General features: G+C 25.6%; 1 protein-coding gene across 1 annotated transcript; it reads right to left on the bottom strand.

Annotated features, from left to right (window-relative positions):
* Positions 1 to 11308: 11308 nt before the first annotated feature.
* On the bottom strand, positions 11309 to 20725 carry LOC145840848 (uncharacterized protein C14orf119 homolog). The gene is made up of 4 exons (XM_082948189.1): positions 20548 to 20725; positions 16351 to 16442; positions 13978 to 14094; positions 11309 to 11640 (listed from the first exon to the last, which is right to left on the bottom strand). The coding sequence occupies exons 1-4, from the start codon at positions 20683 to 20685 to the stop codon at positions 11637 to 11639; spliced, it is 351 nt and encodes a 116-aa protein (XP_082804315.1). The 5' UTR covers positions 20686 to 20725; the 3' UTR covers positions 11309 to 11636.
* Positions 20726 to 21798: the final 1073 nt, after the last annotated feature.

Genomic DNA, 21798 nt, shown 5'->3' with positions numbered 1-21798 from the left:
TTTCTTTTATTCATTTTTTATTATCTCAAAATAAGAACTTTCAAAATTAGTTTAATCCGCAAAGAACTATTTCCAGAAATTCAGTCACTCATAAAAACATTTTTTATAGAATATAAAACAATTTGCTTTAAAACAGCTTGCGCTAAAACCAAAATTCAAATTGAGCTTTTTTTAACAATATTATGAATTTTACTATTGATTTGAATTTCAGCTCTAATTAGTTTTTTTTAAATGACCAATTGTTTGCAATTTGTTTTGAATAATTTTAAGTTTTATAGTACAGTGTTTAAAAACTTGTTGCCCGTTTTAACAAATCAGACTCAAAAAAAAATTTGGTAAGTATTGCCTCGCAAAACTAGAAAAGTTTCAATAGTCTGCATCTTATAAAAACGATTCTTACTAGTTTAATACAAGTTAAGGATTTGAAAACTTTTGATATAAAACTATTACTTTGCTAGAAAAGTTGTTGCATCTCAAAGAAATAATGACGTAACATGTATATAAATCAATTAAAAAAAATCGTTTAGTTTTATTTTTTTAAATGGAGATATCATCCTATCTATCAGGGCGCTAGAGTATATATCAACCGTGGAAATTTAAACGGTATTAATAAATGCCGCACACAAAATAAATGTACACAAAATCACAGAAGGTATAGATCAATTATCTTACAAATCATAGTGTGATATTGTTAGAAGACATCTGTATGTTTGAAAAATTTTTTAAGAGTTTAATTTAGTTTCCAATACACATTAGCTGTTTTTGAATGATCGTTTGATTACAATTTTGTTTTAAAGGAGTTTTATTTAAATCTTCATAGTACAGTATTTAAAAATTACGTTTCCCGCAAAGTCGTTTTTATTAAGTCAGATTCAAGGAAACTTTTTTTGGTAAATATGGTCAGCAAATTAGAAAAGTTTTGCAGTCCTAATCAATCAGTATCTTATTGATTTATAATGGCTAGTGCAAGTTAAGGATTGAAAAGACTTAAACAACTTTTATCGAGATAGTACTACCTATTTCAATTGAACTTTAAAAAAAAAGTTTGCTCGAAAATTCAGTGCATCTCAAATATGTAGTGACGTAGTATGTATTGAATTGATAAAAATTTTAAAAGATTACAATATATATAGATTGAGTTTCACTAAAAACTGTAGAGCGATCGCTGACGCGCTAAAGGAATATTTGAACGGTATAAACAAACACCGTAAAAAATTATTAAATAATCGAAACCTAGTTTTCCTCGGCTAGTTGAAATATAAGGAATTTGCAACTAGTTTTTAGAACAAACTATGTCATTGCTAAAAGGCATGTTTTATTTCAAAACATACAGTATATTTCTAATTCAACGCAAAACCAAAATGTACGCTAAAATTAGTAAACTCAAAACAAAATATGGAGTAGTTTCTTATTAAATCAGATTACTTTAAAATTTACGGTGAATTTGTAGCGATAGCATAAAATTCTTAGAAATAATCTATTTAAAAAAGAAATTCATTTTTATAATTTTAAAACGTGTGAATATTTTGTAAAAATAAAAACATTTGATAAGCTTTCTTAAACAATACTCACTGTTTTCCACGGCAATATTGTTTATTTGAGAGAATTAATGTGTTTTTTAATGCTTATATATATGCGATTGTTTAAAAAATAGCGTTATTTTTTCAATATCTTTGGTTTATACGGCATTTACTGAAGTTGATTCAATTCCGTTCGTACGTGAAGTTGGAAATAGCTTTTCTCTCAAAACAAGCGATGCGAAAATCACTTTAACGCCGCAACGAAGAAATTAAAACGATAACACATTGTCGAGCAGGACTCTATCGAGAACTGTTAGTAATACGTTTTATTTGTATGATTGTGTGACACTCTCACCTATTGTAGTTTTAAAAATATTACTGTATTTTATTCACATTTAAAAACTGTGTATAATAATTAAACCATGAACTTATATATAAATAAACCTAAATAAAATGCCGAATCACGGTGCGCGTAATAAGGCCACAAAACCGAGGAAGAAACTTTCAGTCCAAATGATAACTTTCAGTCCATCAGCAAGGACAAAGATGCCAGTCAGGAGCAGATGGATATCAACGCAGGTAATAAATTTAATCTAAGCTAGCTTTAAAGGATTACTTCAGCTAATACATGTTAATTGAAAAAAATTCTTAAAACTAGAACATTTCAATGTTGTCTATCAGTACATGAAAAACTTTGGATTATCATTATACTTTTGTAACTAAGTTATAAAGTAAATACTAACTTTGGCAAATATGGATATCCACGCAGGTATTAAATATGGATATCCACTAACGGGCTAATTCAGTAGTTTGTTGAAAGTTTTGTAATCATTTTAAAACGAGCAAAAAAAAAAGGAAACTTAACAATAATTTTAAACAATAATATCTCTATGTAGAAGAAAATTAACTTAAATTCTCAAAATTTTTGGTCCTAGGACCTGGTGAACGAAGAACCTTTTAGTTATCGAGTTGCACACCACGGATACCTTTCAACGTCTTGTCTGATATTTTGTGTGGTTGTTGAATATTGTTTTGTATGGACGAGACATTTTGTATTTTTAGAAAAGTGTAAGTATTGTTTTGAGAAAAAATTTAAACGGAAAATTATTAAAGAATTGAAACATAGTTTTCCATTTCGAAATCAATTATAAGGAATTTGCTACTAATTTTTAAAACAAACTCTGTCATTCCTAAAAGGTATGGTTTATTTCAAAACATACAGAATATATTTAATTCAATGCAATACCAAAATGTACGCTTTAATTAGTAAACTCTAAACAAAATATGGAGTAGTTTATTAGTAAAACAGCTTACTTTAAAATTTACGGTGAATTCAATCTAAGCTAACTTAATGGAACAATTTAGCTAGTACAAGTTATTTAAAAAACTATTCTTAGAACTAGAATTTTTCAATCTAAAGCTACCAGAACATAAAATTTTTTATATTTAATCTTTAGCGACATGACAAACATTATTAAACAAATAGTAAACTGCACATAACAATGTTGCAGTTTACTATTTCTTTTTACTTGAAGAGGTCGCAATTTTTTGTCACCAAAACCTGGTTGTAGATAAAATATTTAATTTGCACATTTTTATCTAAATAAGCTCTTTACATTTCAGTAAATTGAGCAATCGTTTTTAGTTAAGACAAATAACTATATAAATCTTTGATATAAAATTATTAGTTTGCTAGAAAACTTAATGCATCTCAAAGAAATAGTGACGTAACATGTAAATGAATCAAAAAAAAGTTCATTTAGTTTAATTTAATAGAATGGAAATTATTGCACATATTTGTGAGCGTGCTGAAAATATATCTACAGAAGTTTAAACGGTATTTCTAAAGACCGCAAAAAAATTAATACACTTAAAAACATAGAAGGTATAAATCAAATATCTTGCAAATCAAATTGTGATAATGTTAGAAAACATCTCTATGGTAAAAATTAAAGGTTGCTAATACCTATTAGCTGTTGTTGAATGATCATTTGATCAAAATTTTGCTTTAAAGAAGTTTTATTTTAACTTTTATAGTACAGTATTTAAAAACTACGTTGCCCGCAAAGTCGTTTTTATTAAGTCAGATTCAAAAAACCTTTTTTTGGTAAATTTGGTCAGCAAACTAGGAAAGTTTCCAGCCCTAACCAGTCAATATCTCATAGATTCATAATGACTAGTGCAAGTTAAGGATTTAAACATAACTTTTATCAAGATAGTACTACCAACTTCAATTGAATTTTTCAAAAAAAAAGTTTGCTAGGAAATTTAGAGCATCTCATAGACTTAGTGACGTAGTTTTGAAATTGATAAAAATTTTAAAAGATTTAATATATATTTAGATTGAAGTTTTATTAACGACAGTAGAGCAACTGCTGACGCGCTAAAGTATATTATAACTAAAGTATATTTGGCATATTTGAACGGTTTTTACAAGTGCTGTAAAAAATTATTAAAGAATCGAAACCTAGTTTTCCTCGGCTAGTTGAAGTATAAGGAATTTGCTACTAATTTTTAGAACAAACTCTGTCACTGCTAAAAGGCATGGTTTATTTCAAGATATACATTATAAAATTAGTTTAATGCAAAACTAAGAAGTTAGTAAACTCTAGACAAAATATGAAGTAGTTTCTTAGTAAATGTACCTAAAGAAAAAATAAGTTATCAAACTAAGTTTTAATAATACTCTGAGTATAATTAAAATATGATATGTTACAACAGTATGTTACAGTCTAGACTGGATCAATGTCATAAGAATTTAAATACTTAGCAGGGACTATTCCTAGATATTGTAATTATCCTAAAACTTATGTATCATTTTAATTTAATATACTTCAGTTTTTAAGTAGTTCTGTTACAAAAAGTCTTTTACATTGACCTGTTAGTATATTGTGTTAACTTTAAGTTGTTCACAATAGCTAGATAAGTTTGAATATTGTTTTTGTTACAAATATAATATAAACTACTAAAGTTTTTAGCGTTATAAACTTTATGAATTAAAGTTTTACCTAATCTATACATTTAGTAAACATAGTATAACAACTTATAAAATACTATGTAAAAAATTTCGATAGAAAATAGTTTGTTAGAATTTCATTGTACGTCAATTTTTTATATTTACAGGCATTTACTACATATTCTTAGGGGGTCGCCAAACTGTGGCGCGCGGTCCAAATGTTGACGGCCAAATAAAAAGTTCTGGTCCAAGTCGCGCTTTCAGTTAGGGTAAAGATAATGTTAAAGTTTTTTTATTATAAATGTTTGCAAATATGCTTTTGATTTGTTATGTATTTATTAGTTAATTACTCGTTTTTTATTATCTTTAAGTAAGAATTTTCAAAAGCAGTTTAGCCCGCAAAGAACTATTTTCAGAAAATTCAGAAAATTTAAGCTGAGCTTTTCTCAACAATATTTTGAATTTTACTCTTTATTTAAATTTTAACTCTAAATAGTTTTTTTTAAATGATCAATTTTTTACAACTTATTTAAAAAAGTTACATTTTTATAGTACAGTGTTTAAAAACTTGTTACTCGTTTAAAAGTTTTTATTATCAAATCAGACTTAAGAAAAACTCCGGTAAGTATTGCTCCGTAAGACTAAAAAATTAACAGTTTTAATAAACCAGCATATTATAAAAATGTTTCTTACAAGAATAATAAAAGTTAAGGATTTGAAAAGCTTGGATATAAAATTATTAGTTTGCTAGAAAAGTTAATGCGTCTCAAAGAAATAGTGACGTAGTATGCTTATAAAAAAAAAAAAAAAAGTAGTTCATTTAGAATAAATTAACAGCATGAATATTATTGCACATACCTGAAGCGTGCTAAAAATATACCTACAGAAATTTAAACGGTATTTCTAAATACCGCAAAAAAATAATACACTTAAAAACACAGAAGGTATAAATCAATTATCTTAAAAATCAAAATGTGATTTTGTTAGAAAACATCTGTGTAGGTAAAAAAAAGTTTCTTAGTAAATCAGCTTACTTTAAAATTTTCGGTGAACTCAATCTAAGCTAGCTTGGAAAGTTAAAAAATCTCTTCGGCTAATATATGTTAACTAAAAAAATATTCTTGAAACTAAAACATTTCAATGTTGTCTATCAGTACATAAAAAACTTTGGGTTGTCATTATACTTTTGTAACTAAACTATAAAGTAAATACTAACTTTGGCAAATATAATAACACTATTTAACTTGTTTATTAGTTTTAAAATTTATGTAATCATTTTAAAACGAGCAAAAAAAAAAATTAAAATTAAAACTTATGTAATATTTTAAACAACAACTCATTTATGTAAAGAATACCAACTTAGACTTTTAAATTATCAAACTTTGTAAAAGCAATCTTGGTAAAAATGTTGATTGATTTGAACTTTCAATTGTGTATGATATTTAACAAATAAATAAACTTTATTACTTTCTGAACGTATTGTCTTAAAGTATGTACAGCTTTCATTTGGTTAGTAAAAACAGAAACTTATACAATGAAGCTTCTACAAAAAAATGGTTAGCCTATAAACCAAGATTTTTTTCTTTAGGGAATAGAAAGATTTAAGCAACTGTCATGTTTTATGTGAAAACTATAGTACATGTTTACATAAAAGAAAGTAAAATCTAAATATTATAAAACTTTTAAAATTCTTAAGAAGAACTATGTTTAGAGAATATTTACTTTTTTTTCATTGAACAGTTCACTTTGTTATATTATTCTCGTGTAAAAAAAAAAATTTTACAAAGATTCGCTCCAGTTCTAAATGATTTCAGTAAACAAGTTATTCAAATTTAAACCTACTGTGCTCGAAAAATTGAAGCAATATTGTTAAGAAAACTTAATTATTTTCACTTTGAATCACATTGAAAAAGAAGTTTACAAACTCAGAACTGACTTCAGACTAAAAGAGATTTTACAAGCAGAAAAAATAGCAATGGCATTATAATTCGGTAAGCCTTTGACAAAATAAAGAATATTGCTGGTTTTGAAATTTCAAAACTTACAAGTTTCATACTTGACTTTAATCTCAGATCAGTTTCATTGCTTTCCATGACTAATCTGAAACTTACGGTGAGTATATTAATAAAACTGAATACTTTTATTAAGATACTTCCGTAAACTTTACAACAAAAGTTTCTTTTTTTCAAAGCAATAATAAGCAAAACTTACAGATATTAGATCTGTTAGCAAACTATGTTGCCTGTATTGTGTACATATATTAAAAAAAAAAGTTAGGTTATGGTACAGGTATGGAAGTCAATTAAATGTTTTATAAAAGCAATTTAAAAAAAAAAGAAAACAAATTTTCAAAATTTTTCAAATTTTAAACAGTCTTCCTCATAGCTCTAAACATTTTTGCTTTATATAATTAAACTATTCTTGGTATTTTTTATGTTAAAATTAGAAATATAAAAGTAATATAATTACAACTGTGCTATTTTTGGAGGAAGAATTATTAGATTTATTTAACTTCTGTGTTATGTTAAAGTTAATTAAAAAAAAATAATTTTTCTACTCAAAAATATTACTTGTTTTTATACTTTTTATGACAAACTTTACAGTGTAAAATTTGTGCATCTAAAGTTTGTAGTGACGTAACATGTTTACAATAATCTCAAAATTAAATAAATTTTATATTTTATATCCACCTTGTCATGCAGTGTACAAAACTATCCACCTCTTTCCACATCTATTTTAAAACGGTGAAGTTAATACCGTTAACAAATATAATCATAAAATTATACAAAACTTCAATTGCATCAGTTGCGTGATAAGACTGGTATTTGTCTAAGGCCATTTTAAATTCTTCTTCGAAATTTATTTGTTGCTATATATCATATTTGTAGTATATTTCAAGAAACTTTGAAAATATATTCACTGTAATCGAAAAAACACGTGGCTGACTTTAAAGTCATATTGGATTAGACCAGGGTTTCCCAAACTTTTTTATATGGCCCCTTTTAAAGAAATAAAAAAGCTATGGCCCACTTCGAAAACTACCATTAAATACGCCTTTATCCTTTTTTTTCCCTTCATCACCAACTCCAAAATATCCAGTGTAAGTTACAAGTTACATGGCCCCTTAAATTTCTGTAATGGCCCCAAGGGGCCATATAGCTTACTTTGGGAAATCGTGGATTATAACTTATTTTTAGAACAATTTAAAGGTTTTATTAAAACTAAGTTCACGATTTGTTTTTAATTTCTATAATAACTTCTAAAGAACGCACAATAATTATTTTTTATAATAACTAAGACTTCAATTTTTTTATATGTATTGGTTTTTAAACTAACTAACTCAAAAGTATTTAACAAGTATAAACTATTACTGTTTCTAGTATTAAAAAGCAATACTTTTTATATCCAGTTAAAAAAAAAAAAAGATTGATATTAGTTTTTGTAAAATTTACTTTAAATTTTAAGCATTAACTAATATAAGTTTTCATTTTGGTAAATGTTTTAGTTTGGTATTTACTTTATAATGTTCAAGCTTTCTACTTTTTTAAATGTTTTTTCATTAAAGCAGCAGAAAGTTTACTTTTTTTTTAAAGTTATTAATTATTTATTTAAGTTTTGGTAACTTTTAAAATTTTAATTAATGTTTTTCCAGATATATAAAACTTATATAGTATACATACATCTTATAATACTTTATACCTAGATCTACGCAATAAAAATTCCGTAGAACTGTGTTATTAGTTTAACAAAGAGAAAAGTAGTAAGTTTTGCTAAGTTTGAGTACTTTAAAAATTGTTCTGATTGTTTCTATTTTCCAACCAAATTGTTTCCTTCGAAAAACATTGTTTGAATAAGTATATTTTGTACACTTTTAATTTTTCATATACATAAACAAAAGTTTCAAAAATTAAATTGTGAATAAAAAATAGGAAATAAAGTTCAGTCAAAAAAATCAATACAATGTTTAATATATTCATCAAGTTAATGATTTTTTAAAATGATTGTTTCTAACTTCTATAGCTAAATTCAATTATTATTATCTTTAAAACATTAAGAAACGGTTCAAAATAGAGTTCTATACATATTCTTAAAATAAATAAGCATAGACAAAAAAAAGTATATGTTTCTATCAGAAAGCAGGTATAAGCTTATATTAATAAAATGAGTTTAAATAAAAGCACAATACTTTTAATACTGTAAGACAGTTTTTTCAAAATACAGAAAATTAAAAGCTTTTAGGTAATCCTCTGTTGATGTCTATATTTTAATAGTATTTGTTTAATATTCCTAACAACATATATTTTTCAAAGTACTAAGCCATTTAGATTTACTAAAACGCTTGTCCTATAAAAAATTCTAAAAACTGTTTAAAAGTAAAATATAATCTACTAATTTTATATTTAAAAATGTCATTCAATTATATGCTTAAAACTTTAAGTACTTATGCTTTAAAATCTTTATATGCAATATAAAAACATAAGCTTCATACGCACTGAAGTAGTTTGAAGACATTGAACTTATTATTTTACAACTTTCGAGTTTTGTAGGCCTTTGAAACCTAAACCATGAGTAAAAATATTAATCAACATAAATAAACAGTTTTCAAAATTACTTATAACTATCTTAAAAGTATTAAAATAAAGCACAACTTTTTCATTTAGTAATTTGGTGTTATCTCAAAAAGTATTGTTTACTGAATAATAAAAAAAAACGCTCAAAAAAACTGGTTCTAGGACCTGGTGTACAAAACCTTTTGGTTATCGAGTCGTACACCACTTGGATACAGTTTAATGTTCTGTCCAGAAAAATGCGTTTGTCTTAATTGAATCATTAGTTTAAATAAAAATGAGTTAAAAGAAAAGTAGTAACTTATCTATTATATAATTAAGACCAGTTTGAAATTTAAGAAGAAAATTTACTAACTAACTTAACTTTAAAGCTGGTCGTAAAACTAAAACTTTTGTTGATTTTTTAAAACAGTAGTTAGCACACAAGAAACAAGTATATTTATAAAGTAAATTAAAACAATAATTATTTACATTTGCTTAGTTTTCTATACTTTTTTTAGCTGCTGAATAAGCTTTAGAGAAAAAAAGTATTCCGTATTAATATAACTTGTTTAAATTCTCAGATTTTTTTTGAGTCAAAACTAAAACACTACTATTATTATCTTGTAACTATTGTACATTTTGAGAAAAACTGAATTAACTTCAGTAATCTTTATAACAAAAAATACTTTTTCATTCTTTAGCATTTCAATTCTTTGAAAAGATTATCTTAAATTTTTATAACTAATTAATTCAATTAAAAATGTACTCAAACTAAACAAAAAATGTACAATGAATTGTACTAAATAAAAGATACATTTATTTGATTTAAAAGTTTGTTTTACATGTAATTTGTATATAAAACATATAAAAACTAAATAATTAATATATTTTAAAGTTTCATAATTTTTTAATTTGTTCAAAATATATAATCAGTATATTTGTAAAACAGTATTTCTAATAGAAAAAAGAAAGAATAATTAAATAACTAAGTAAAAATCAGTTGCATTTAATATTCTGCAAAAGTTTTACTTATTTTAATTTAGCTCAAAAATAAACAGTTTGATCACATCTATAAACTTTGCTTAATTTAAAAAACCTGGATAATATAAAAAATTTATAAAAATTAAAGTAGTAAAAAATAAAAAAGAATGTTTTTGTTCTTAAAAAATAAGTTTGAGTAAAGATTTCGACAAGTTTTAGGTCTTAGATAAAATTAGTTTACATTAAATTCCTTTCAATTAAATAAAACAATTTTACTGGAATATAAGCAAAAAATTCAACTGATTAAAATTGTGATATCAGTTTTAATTTAAAGTAGTTTTTAAAATGATTTTTGTCAGAACAAAACATCGAAAATTCTAAGTAATTATACTTTTCAAATTTCATAAATGTAAATTTTTCTCAATGTTGATTTTTTTGTTTATTTTCAATTACATCACAGGTTAAATGTTTGTAATTGAAAACAAAATTATTTATCATAGTTTGAAATTAACTCCCACAGTATAAGTATCATGTTTTACAAAGAACGATAACATGAGAGTTATTTTACGAATTGTTTGTTTATTATTTTACTTGTATATAAAACTAATTCACTATCAGGCGTTTTTATTAATGTTTAAGTATGTGGAAACTACACTTAGTATTTTTCTTTGATAATCTAAAAATAAAGTTTAAATGAGTAAAAGATCTGTTTCCATAGTGTAACAATCTAAAGTTATTAAAAAAATTGTTTCTAAAAAGAACAACTTATTTACTGATAGCTTTTGTGTTATAAATAAAAATAATTTATTCTTTTTAAGATATTTTACTGTAATGGTATTCCTTACTAAATCAAACTTATATATTGATAATTTATTGAAAAACTAAAAGCTTAGTTACAACTTTTATCATAAAAATAGAAGTTTATTTTATTACAATAAGTTAGATAAGTAGTTGCTTAAAAAATGTAAATTTAAGTTATACTTATCTAACAAAAAATTACCAGCAATAATTTTTGTCCTTTTTTTTTACCTTAAAAAGTTTAACGAAGTATTTTAAATATTTTAAATATTAAGGATTATTTAGATACTTATTTATAACTTAATTATTAACCTAAATACATAAAAATTTGTGTGCAATTATTATATACAAAAAAATTTTAATTAAAGAGAATAGCTCAACAATTAAAAAAAGCACAAATAAGTATTTTCTTACAAAGATTTGTAAAAGAAATTAAACAAATACAAATATATGGCAATGTGTTAAAATTCATGCAAAAAAAGTTTCTTTAAGACATAAATACATAAATATTTTTAAAAAACTTTTTAGATAGAAAGTAGTGAAAAGTATGATTATGTGTGTAAGAAACTGTTTTTTTACAAACAAAACATCTCTATTAAAACCATTAAAACAATGCATCAAATGTAAGTAGTTGCATTGTATAGATACCTTAAAAATACATAACTTTTGTAACAAAAGCATTAATTTGTATTTGAGAAAACAAATACTTAACATTTATTTATCCAGAGCTGTGAAGGTTAACTAAAGTTTTTAAGAAAAGTACAATAAATAGTCATGGTTTGAACTTGCTATATTTTTTACTAATAGTCACTTGTCTGTATATTCTTGTGTTTACCTGAAAAATATATTTATATTGTTCAAATTTGAACAACTTATCTAATAATTTTTATAAAAGCAGAATACTAAAGTACAAATTAAAATTAGTTTTATAAAAATGAAAAAAATGCCAAACACTAGGTAATATTTAATTAGCTGATTTAGAAAAATAAGAGCACTTAATAGTAAGTACATTAAAATTTAAATATCTTAGCAACAACAGAAAAAAAATAGTTGATTCTTTCTAAAGAAAAATTAATCTACAAATTTATTTTGTGTAATTTTAACTATATATTATATTTTAAACTGAAAATTACTTAAAATAATAAACTAAAAAGCGTTTACAAATAAAAAGTAAAAACCAAAATAAATAGGTTTCTGGTCATTTACAACATTTTGTAACAAAAATATTAAACTTCAATCTAGATTAATTTTGATTGATTTTTTCTGTACGTCAGTTACAAGAGAAATGTAATGAGCAGAACATGCCTTTGTACATCGCTTTCATTGACCTCACTAAAGCCTTTGACTTGGTAAGTAGAGAAGGACTATATGCTATACTGCTGAAAATTGGATGTCCTCCAAAATTATTCAATATTGTAAAGTCTTTTCATACAAACACAAGGGCAACCATTCAATATGATGGTTCATTTGAAATCAAAAGTGGGGTAAAGCAAGGCTGCGTACTTGCTCCAACTTTGTTTGGAATCTTCTTTTCGACGCTATTAAAGCATGCTTTTAATTCATTAACTACTGGAATCAAGCTTCATACAAGAACTGACGGACACCTTTTCAACCCTTCAAATCTAAGAGCTAAGCGAAATCTGAAGAAAGTCACCATACGTGATCTTTTATTTGCTGACGATGCTGCACTCGTGGCTCACTCTGCCCAAGACCTGCAGACACTGCTGAATCAGTTTTCTTCGGCATGCTCGGATTTCGGCCTTACTATAAGCCTTAAGAAGACTAAAATTCTAAGTCAAGGAACAAATATTTTACCATCAATCAAGATCAATTGTAAGGATATCGAGAATGTAGATAACTTTGTATACCTTGGCTCAAATGTTGCGTCAAACGCATCATTGGACAAAGAAATAAATAGTCGCATTGGCAAAGCATCAGGCACTTTCGCTCGCTTGACTGCAAGAGTTTGGGATAACCAAAAGCTAAGCATTCGAACAAAGGCTAACGTTTACCGTTCCTGTGTCTGCAGTACTCTGCTTTACGGTAGCGAGACATGGACGTTACCTAGCGTACAGGAGAAGAAAATCAATACCTTCCACCTACGATGCCTTCGTCGCATCCTTGGAATTACATGGCAGCAAAAGATCACCAATGAGGAAGTATTGAGACGTACTGGTCTTACCACTATGTACTTTACCCTCAGTCAGCGCAGGCTTCGCTGGCTCGGTCATATCCTGAGAATGGTAACTGAGCGGATCCAAATTTATATTGTATGGCGAGTTGGTCGTTGGCAAACAAAACCGAGGACGTCCAAAATTACGTTTTAAGGATGTATGCAAGCGCGACCTAAAAACCTTGAACATTGGAACTAATGATTGGGAGTTGCTTGCAAATGACCGTGCCAAATGGAGATCAACTATACACAAAAGACTGCAAGAAAGAGAAAAGGAATATTTTAGAAAAACGAAGAAGAAGATGAAGAAATATGAAGCAGAATGAATTTAATTGTTTTTTTTTTTTTTTCACATGTAATATTTTTATTTTTTCTTCTCTGTGCACAACACGCATAGCCGATCTCGGCTGATAGCGGGCCTTATTATTGTTCATAACAAAATATAAACATTTAAAGACTCTAATAAACTTTGCTACTTAACATTTTTTTACTAGAATGCAAAGTTTTACTTTTATAACAAATGATATTTAAGAACGATAAAATTTTAAATAATTTTATTTTTAGATAAGAAAAAAAAAATATATATATGAGTATCGAATAAAAATTCATAATAATTTAGATTTCAAAGTAATTTTATCTATTCACTTTTATTACAGAAGCTTTTAACTATAAAGCAGTTTATAAGATTCAAAATTGACATCAATAACTTATTTGTAGCATAATACTTGTTATGTACTTAATTTTGCATTAAAATAAAATGTAAATTTATTAACCTTTTTTAGTTATAAGGTATACAAAATTAAACAAAAACAAATATTAATTAGTTGTTCTTGTTTAATTATAAAGTATACCGTATCTAAATTGTTATAATTACTGTAAGATAAACAAGTATAAACATTAAAGCATAAAATATAATCAAAACTAACATAGAACTAGATTTTTTATGTAAAACTCATTAACAAGGATTAAAAAATTTAAAACTAATTATTAAACACTAACACCATAGAAGTAGTTTGCCTCATTTGCTTATAAAATTCTTCAACAAAACTTGGATCAAGTTCTTCTAATTTGTCAATCATGAAATTCTGTTCTGCAGTCGTCCAATGGTCAAACCATCTGAATATTTATTATATTTGTTGTACTGCAAATTTGTTTAGAATAATCATGCATACTATCTTTATTACATAGTTGCTTGATTTGTTAACTGTTACATACTTAATAATATATTCTACACCACACTGAAACCATAGCTCTTTTAAGTATCCCTTAGCCATTTTATTTTAAGCCAAAAATTTTCATCTTAAACTCATCCCCATAGTCTGTTAATTATATATTTACCTTTAAGACTTCAGTCTTTAACTTCTAATTTTTATTTATCACCCAACTTTTTACAAACTTTTTTTTCTCAGTAACTGACTCAATATATTTTCTTATCTTTACTTATAGGTTAGTGTTTAAACAACTTATCCTTAACTAAAAATTTTCATAAGTTTAAACTAAAAGTTCTTTTTTAACTTTATTTTAAATTAATACTGTTTGTTAGAGAGTATTATTATATGTGTATGTTATATGTTTGTAAAATACAATAGTTTGATTATATTTATTTATAGGGTTTCCCAAAGTGGGCCGAGAGGCCCCCTCGGGGGCTATGACAGATACTCATGGGCAGCAAAGAGGGGGCCATGACCAGTAAAGGAGTCACAGGGGGCCATGAGTTCATAATTTAAAACTTACACTAGATATTCTGGAGTTGCTGATGAAGAGAAAAAAAAAAGGTCTTAGGAGTTTTTTAAGTAATTTTGGTATAAGAGGGCCATAGCTTTTTTAATTTCTTTAAAGGGGGCCATTTGAAAAAAGTTTGGGAAACCCTGATTTATATGGTTATAAATATATATTCATTTATTTTTGTTAGTTTTAAGTAACCTTATCAAATATACAATGTATACCTGTTAAACCATATATACTACCATATATCAAATATACAATGTGTACCTGTTAAACCATATATACAACCATATATCATATATATAATGTATACCTGATAAACCATATATACTACCTTATATCATATATACAATGTATACCTGTTAAACCATATAAACTACCATATATCAAATATACAATGTATACCTGTTAAACCATATATACTACCATATATCATATATACAATGTACACCTGTTAAACCATTTATACTACCAAATATCATCTATATAATGTATACCTATTAAACCATATATACTACCATATATCATATATACAATGTATACCTGTTAAACCATATAAACTACCATATATCATATATATAATGTATACCTATTAAACCATATATACTACCATATATCATATATACAATGTATACCTGTTAAACCATATATACTACCATATATCATATATACAATGTATACCTGTTAAACCATATATACTACCATATATCATATATACAATGTATACCTGTTAAACCATATATACTACCATATATCATATATACAATGTATACCTGTTAAACCATTTATACTACCAAATATCATCTATATAATGTATACCTATTAAACCATATATACTACCATATATCATATATACAATGTATACCTGTTAAACCATATAAACTACCATATATCATATATATAATGTATACCTCTTAAACCATATATACTACCATATATCATATATACAATGTATACCTGTTAAACCATATATACTACCATATATCATATATACAATGTATACCTGTTAAACCATATATACTACCATATATCATATATACAATGTATACCTGTTAAACCATATATACTACCATATATCATATATACAATGTATACCTGTTAAACCATATATACTACCATATATCATATATACAATGTATACCTGTTAAACCATATATACTACCATATATCATATATACAATGTATACCTGTTAAACCATATAAACTACCATATATCAAATATACAATGTATACCTGTTAAACCATATATACTACCATATATCAAATATACAATGTATACCTGTTAAACCATATATACTACCAAATATCATCTATACAATGTATACCTGTTAAACCATATATACTACCATATATCATATATACAATGTATACCTGTTAAACCATATATACTACCAAATATCATCTATACAATGTATACCTGTTAAACCATATATACTACCATATATCATATATACAATGTATACCTGTTAAACCATATATACTACCATATATCAAATATACAATGTATACCTGTTAAACCATACATACTACCATATATCATATATACAATGTATACCTGTTAAACCATATAAACTACCATATATCATATATACAATGTATACCTGTTAAACCATATATACTACCATATATCATATATACAATGTATACCTGTTAAACATTCTGATCTGACATTCAAATATTGATGGAGGTTTTGAATCCTTCATACCCATATTTTCAATACCATTTAGCAGTAAATCTACCTAAAAAATTAATAGATTTAGTATTAGTCAGTTTAATACACCCAATAACAAATCAACCTGATAAAAAAATACTAATTAGCAAAAATATACCTGAAAAATTATATGTTGTCAATACAATTTAATGATAACTTAGCCTGGAAAGTAAAAAAAAAAAAACAGTATAAATTAGCAACAAATCTATCTAAATTTTTTTTTTCTTTTATATCAACCAATAATAAAAAAAAAAAGAAATATAAACAAATTCAGTTAGTTAGCAACAAGTCTGTCAAATTATTATGTGATTTCCTTTCCATCTAAAAGCAAATTAGCCTGAAAAAAAAATCACTATTAGGTAGCACCAAATCTACTTGAAATATAAAATATTTTCAATACCATCAAGAAGTAAATCTACTTAAAAAGTTATTTAAATAATAATTAGCATATTATCATCTATAAGGTACTCAGAGTTGCTAAATGTTTTTGGCAAATTTTCTCCAGGTTTTTAAAATTACACATTTTTGGGTCTATTTTACTTAAAAGTTAAGTTTAAGGTAAGAAACTGTGTTAAATAATACAAAATCATTGAAAAGATACTGTAAAGCTACTTCAAATGTGATTTTTTAATAAAAAATTTTTGTGTTAAATCGAAATTTTACTACTGAACTTGTTAAAATTGCTAAAAATTCCAGCTTTTTTAAATTTTTTTTTCAAAATTTCTCAAACTCAGGTTTTTCTAGGTTTTTTAACCTAAATTGTCAAATTCCAGGTTTTCAGGCAACCCTGTAACATGTTTATGCTTTAAGAATTTATAAATTAAAACATAGCTTATTTTTAATTTCAAAAATAAGGCAAGTAAAACTCATATTTTAACGATTTCTATTTTATAATAGCTTGTAATATATGGTTAATATGAAGTTCTGATAATAAAACATAACTTTTCTTCAGAAATTATGCAACAAAACTTTAAAAGTTTGGTTTTATAGGGTGTTTTCAAAAAATACATCATTTAAAATTGTATAATGAATTTAAAAAAGAAGATGTATTGGCAACCTTTGAAGATTAAATTGGTTACTTGAAAAAAAGGCAAAAAATACATAATCTGTTTTTACTGTATACAGAAACTAATTAAAAATAAATTGATTAAACTACTAAATAAATTTATTAAGGAAAACTTTGAAATACCTTTCTTAAAGTTATGGTTGACACTTTTTGAGTTAAAAAAACTGTCCTTGACCAAAACAGTCCTAAGTGACCTTAAACTACTCAAGTTTTTAAAACCTTAAAAATTTTTGGACTCTAGCACAAACTTATTTTACCTCATGCTAATTTTTCTTCTAAATGATAAAAACAAAAACTGTATATTATTGCTTCTTTATTTGAAGTTTACTAATTTAATGGGAAATACTGTTTTTGTAGATTCAACGTTTAAAGTTTAAAACAGCTGAGATTAAAAAAAAAATTGTGGATTTTTTAATGTTTAATGATTTTTAAATGCCATGGTATTTAATTTTATGTATGATAGAAAACATATTGAACTTTTTTGACATTTTAATCAATTTACTTTAATCATACCTACCTAAACTACTAACCTGAATTCATATTTTTTTCTAAACTGCTTGGGAGGAATTAAATAAAATTAGACTTCAAACACTAACATTACAAAAACATAAATAACTAAGAATAGTGAATAGCTATCAACAAGGCTTTAAAAAGGTTTGCATTTCAAAATAAAACAAAACTAAGTTCTTGAAAAAAAATGGTCATATAACAAAAAAATTATAATTGGATCAACTAAATCTCAGTCAAGATCTAAAAAAAATATTTTTTGAAATTTTAAAACTTTCCTGAGTCTGCCTGAGTTTAGAAAAAAAAGTTTCCTGAGATCTTAAAAACTCAAAGAAAAATCTGACTATGTACTAACCGTGTAAAATTTAAAAATATAAGTTTTAAAAAATTTATGAAGTAGTTATAAAATGAACTTTTTATGATGGTTAATCTTATATTAAAAAAAAAATCAAAATTTAATCTAAGCAAAAACCTTTTAAATTACCTTGTCAACTTGCATATTTTGTGAAAGAAATTTAAAATCTATTTTAAAGCTCTAAATGCTATAAAATTTTAGCTTTTTGACCACAAAATTTGAAAATTTAAACATTTTATATTTCTAGTTGGGCCTCTTTAAAACTATTTGCATGGTTGCCACAGATCAAGCTGAGAAAAATTTCCTAACTTTTAACTAAATTTTCCTGACTTTTCTAAATCTAAACATTTAAGTTAAACTTATTCTAAAATACATAATCAAACACTTGAAACTATATCAATCTTCCGATCTTATTTTTATACAGGTTAAAACAACAGTTTTTTTGATGAATTCAATCATCTAACTTACATTACATCACTTGAACCATCTGTGTATGATTGATGTATTTGCAATAAAAAGCCCTATCAGCAAAATGCTTATATTTTTTAACTTATTGCAGTTCTAGTTTGTATGCATACATACAATCTTTAACTCTTCCTTGGATGTAATAGTTTCTCATTTCATACTGTTTTCAAGCAGAGCTTTGTTAATACTTAATCTAGCTCGACCTCAGCCTGGATATTGTGCAACACAAATAATGGTTGCAACAACTTTCCGAGAGAAGATTTGGCAGGAAATTTTAATGTTTCAAAATAGAACTGGTCAAAACAATCTTCCTTTTGCTTGAAGCTATTGAACTTTAATGCATTCATTGAACAATTTACTAAAGTTCTAAATTATTCAATGCTAGTATCACCTTCAGAATTTGATCACATTTTTTACTATGTTAAGGAGTGCACAATGTTGGCAAAACGCTTAACAATTGTGACTCTTAATTTTTTAAAGCTATGCCGATTTAGGCATGACATATTTTTTTAAAATGTACTTCCAATAGCCATTCTGCTCCGGAGATTTTCAATTGCTTTTTTAACAAATAACCTATATTTTTTGTTGAAATTTAAGACCTTTTGTTCCTCAACTAGGTCTTTTTTCCTCAAATTTGCAAGCAAATTGGTTGCAGCACAACCAAGACCAAGGGCAGGTTTTTGGGAAGCTTAATTCAACCTTGAATAACTGGTTAAACTGAGGTTTGTAACTATCATGTCTTTCATAATGATGCACAGCAATTTTAATTACCAAGCACGAAATGTTCTCATCCATAAAAGCAACAATAGGTTGGGTACTCTGGTACAATGTCAAAAAAGGCTGCATAAGAGTTATTACATAACTAAAGAAATGCAAGAAAATTTCTGTGTGTATATCACCGTTTCACTATGGAAGTGTTCTTGCCACAGATTATCAATACTAAAGAGTATAAAAAACTGCTTGTTTAAGCAGGGTAGTTGTTCAATATGTTAATAGAAAAATTTTGCAGTTTTACAAAGGATATTTTATTAATTTATACCAGATGAAGGTGTGGAAAATTAAATAATTTTGTAAATTTCTAGAAAAAATTTGCAATAGGAATTTTGTAAATTAATGTGACAAAACCTGACCGTTTTTTTTAATTTCGTCAAATTTCCAGACTATTCCTGATTTTTTTTCAAAAACCACCATTTTTCCTGACTTTTGTCATTTTTTTAGTTTTTCCTGACTTTTCCTGATTTTCTGACCGTGTGGCAACCCTGTATTTGTCAACTTTGATAAGAAAAAAAAATTTCAATATATTTTCTTTTCAAATGTTTATTTTGGTTATCTTTTTTTTGTAAAACGTTTAAAATAAATCTGTTCATTAGATATTGATCACGTTTTTTCAACTATTTAAGTTTATTTTTTTATATTTTATATTTACTAATACATTATTGTAGTGACATTTTAAGTATTTCTTAAAATTTTTTATATCTTTTCATTTAAATATCTCTAGTCTAGAAACAATTTTAGTCTTAGTATTTAACAACCAATTAGTTAATATACATAATCAGTGCTTATTAACTATAAAAATGAGAACTTAAAAGTTAAACTTTAAAAAACGTTAAATATAAGAAAATATGAAGCTTAGAAGTGAGCAAAATGAAGCTCAAAAGTGAGTTTTGAAAAAACCTACTAGTAAAAAATACCAATATTACAAAAGATAAAAGTTTCCTAGTTTATACATTTAAATCTCACCTTATTTGGGACAGCTTTGGTGACCAAATCCTTCATGAAAGCTTCTTTTTCTCTAGTATTCCACAATTTAAACCAGTGAATGAGAGTTCTTATGTTTGAAACTGTGTTGTAACTTACTGGATTGTCACTAAATTCCATTTTATGTGTTAAATTTAGGGCTAAATATTAATAATTGTGTTTGTTTATACTTTTTGGTTTCATCTGTGTAGTAACAATTTACTATACTGTACTAAGTCAAGCGTAACCAAATGACATTCAATGTTCAAAAATTTCTAAAATTTAAAAAGACTTTTGTACTTTAAGTCAGAGTTGCTACTGTAATCTTATAAATTAATGAAAAAATTAGGCATGATATTAAAAGATTTTATCAGTATTTTATAAAGTATTCAGAGTTGTTGAGAGCAGACTTGGTATAAATCAAAAATAACTAATTATAGTTGTTATGTTTCTACAAACACTTTTAGCAATATAGTAAATGCAGAGAATTTATTGAAAAATAAAAGACACAGATATGAAAGAAGTGATACGCTGGGGGCGCTCGAGTTATTCTCATTGTAATAGAGCATTTTCGTTCATGATTAATTTGAATCATACTGCCGGGGATTTTTAACACTAAACACATTTCTTTTTACCAAGTTTGGTTGAGAAGTAATAATTTCTAACCATCCAGTAACTAAAAAATATTTCTAATAGTCAAGTATCAAGTAATGTTTGTTTATATTTTATCCAACTCGTAAACCGTACACGTCGTAGTCGTACATACTAGAAAAAATATTATTAGTTAGTTTCGGAATTTTCTCCTAGCTATCAATAATTCTATTTGTTTTTAAAGTTTTACGTTGTTTTTACAAACATTTGACTATGTAAGTTTGCTAATAAAACTATTTTCGAGCCTTTTCGTATTCAACAAACTTACAATATAAAAAAACATAAAATAAATGTTACGCTTAAGATAACTGTATTTGTGAAAAGTTTACCTTAGTTTTGTTTTTGTTTTTGAAAAATAAAAATATAAATGCAAACTTTATGCTTTTAAATTAGAACTAAATAGTAAATAGAATTACACATTGTTAAAAAAAGATAATTATTAATTGTTACTTTTCTAACAAAATTTTCGTCAACTATAGTATTAAACTATGAAGTTTTTTTATTCCGTATAGAAAAGTCTTTAAAGTCAAAAAGATACTAATGAAAAAACTCGCTTAGCAAAATAAGACAATTTTTTTTTTGTTGTAAGCACATTATTAGGTT

This window comes from Thalia democratica, chromosome 7 (genome assembly GCF_965202585.1).
Source record: "Thalia democratica chromosome 7, ktThaDemo2.hap1.1, whole genome shotgun sequence".
In the NCBI taxonomy this organism is placed as follows: Eukaryota; Metazoa; Chordata; class Thaliacea; order Salpida; family Salpidae; genus Thalia; species Thalia democratica.
Note: the sequence above shows the minus strand (reverse complement) of the source record. Positions and strands in the feature narration are given on the sequence as shown.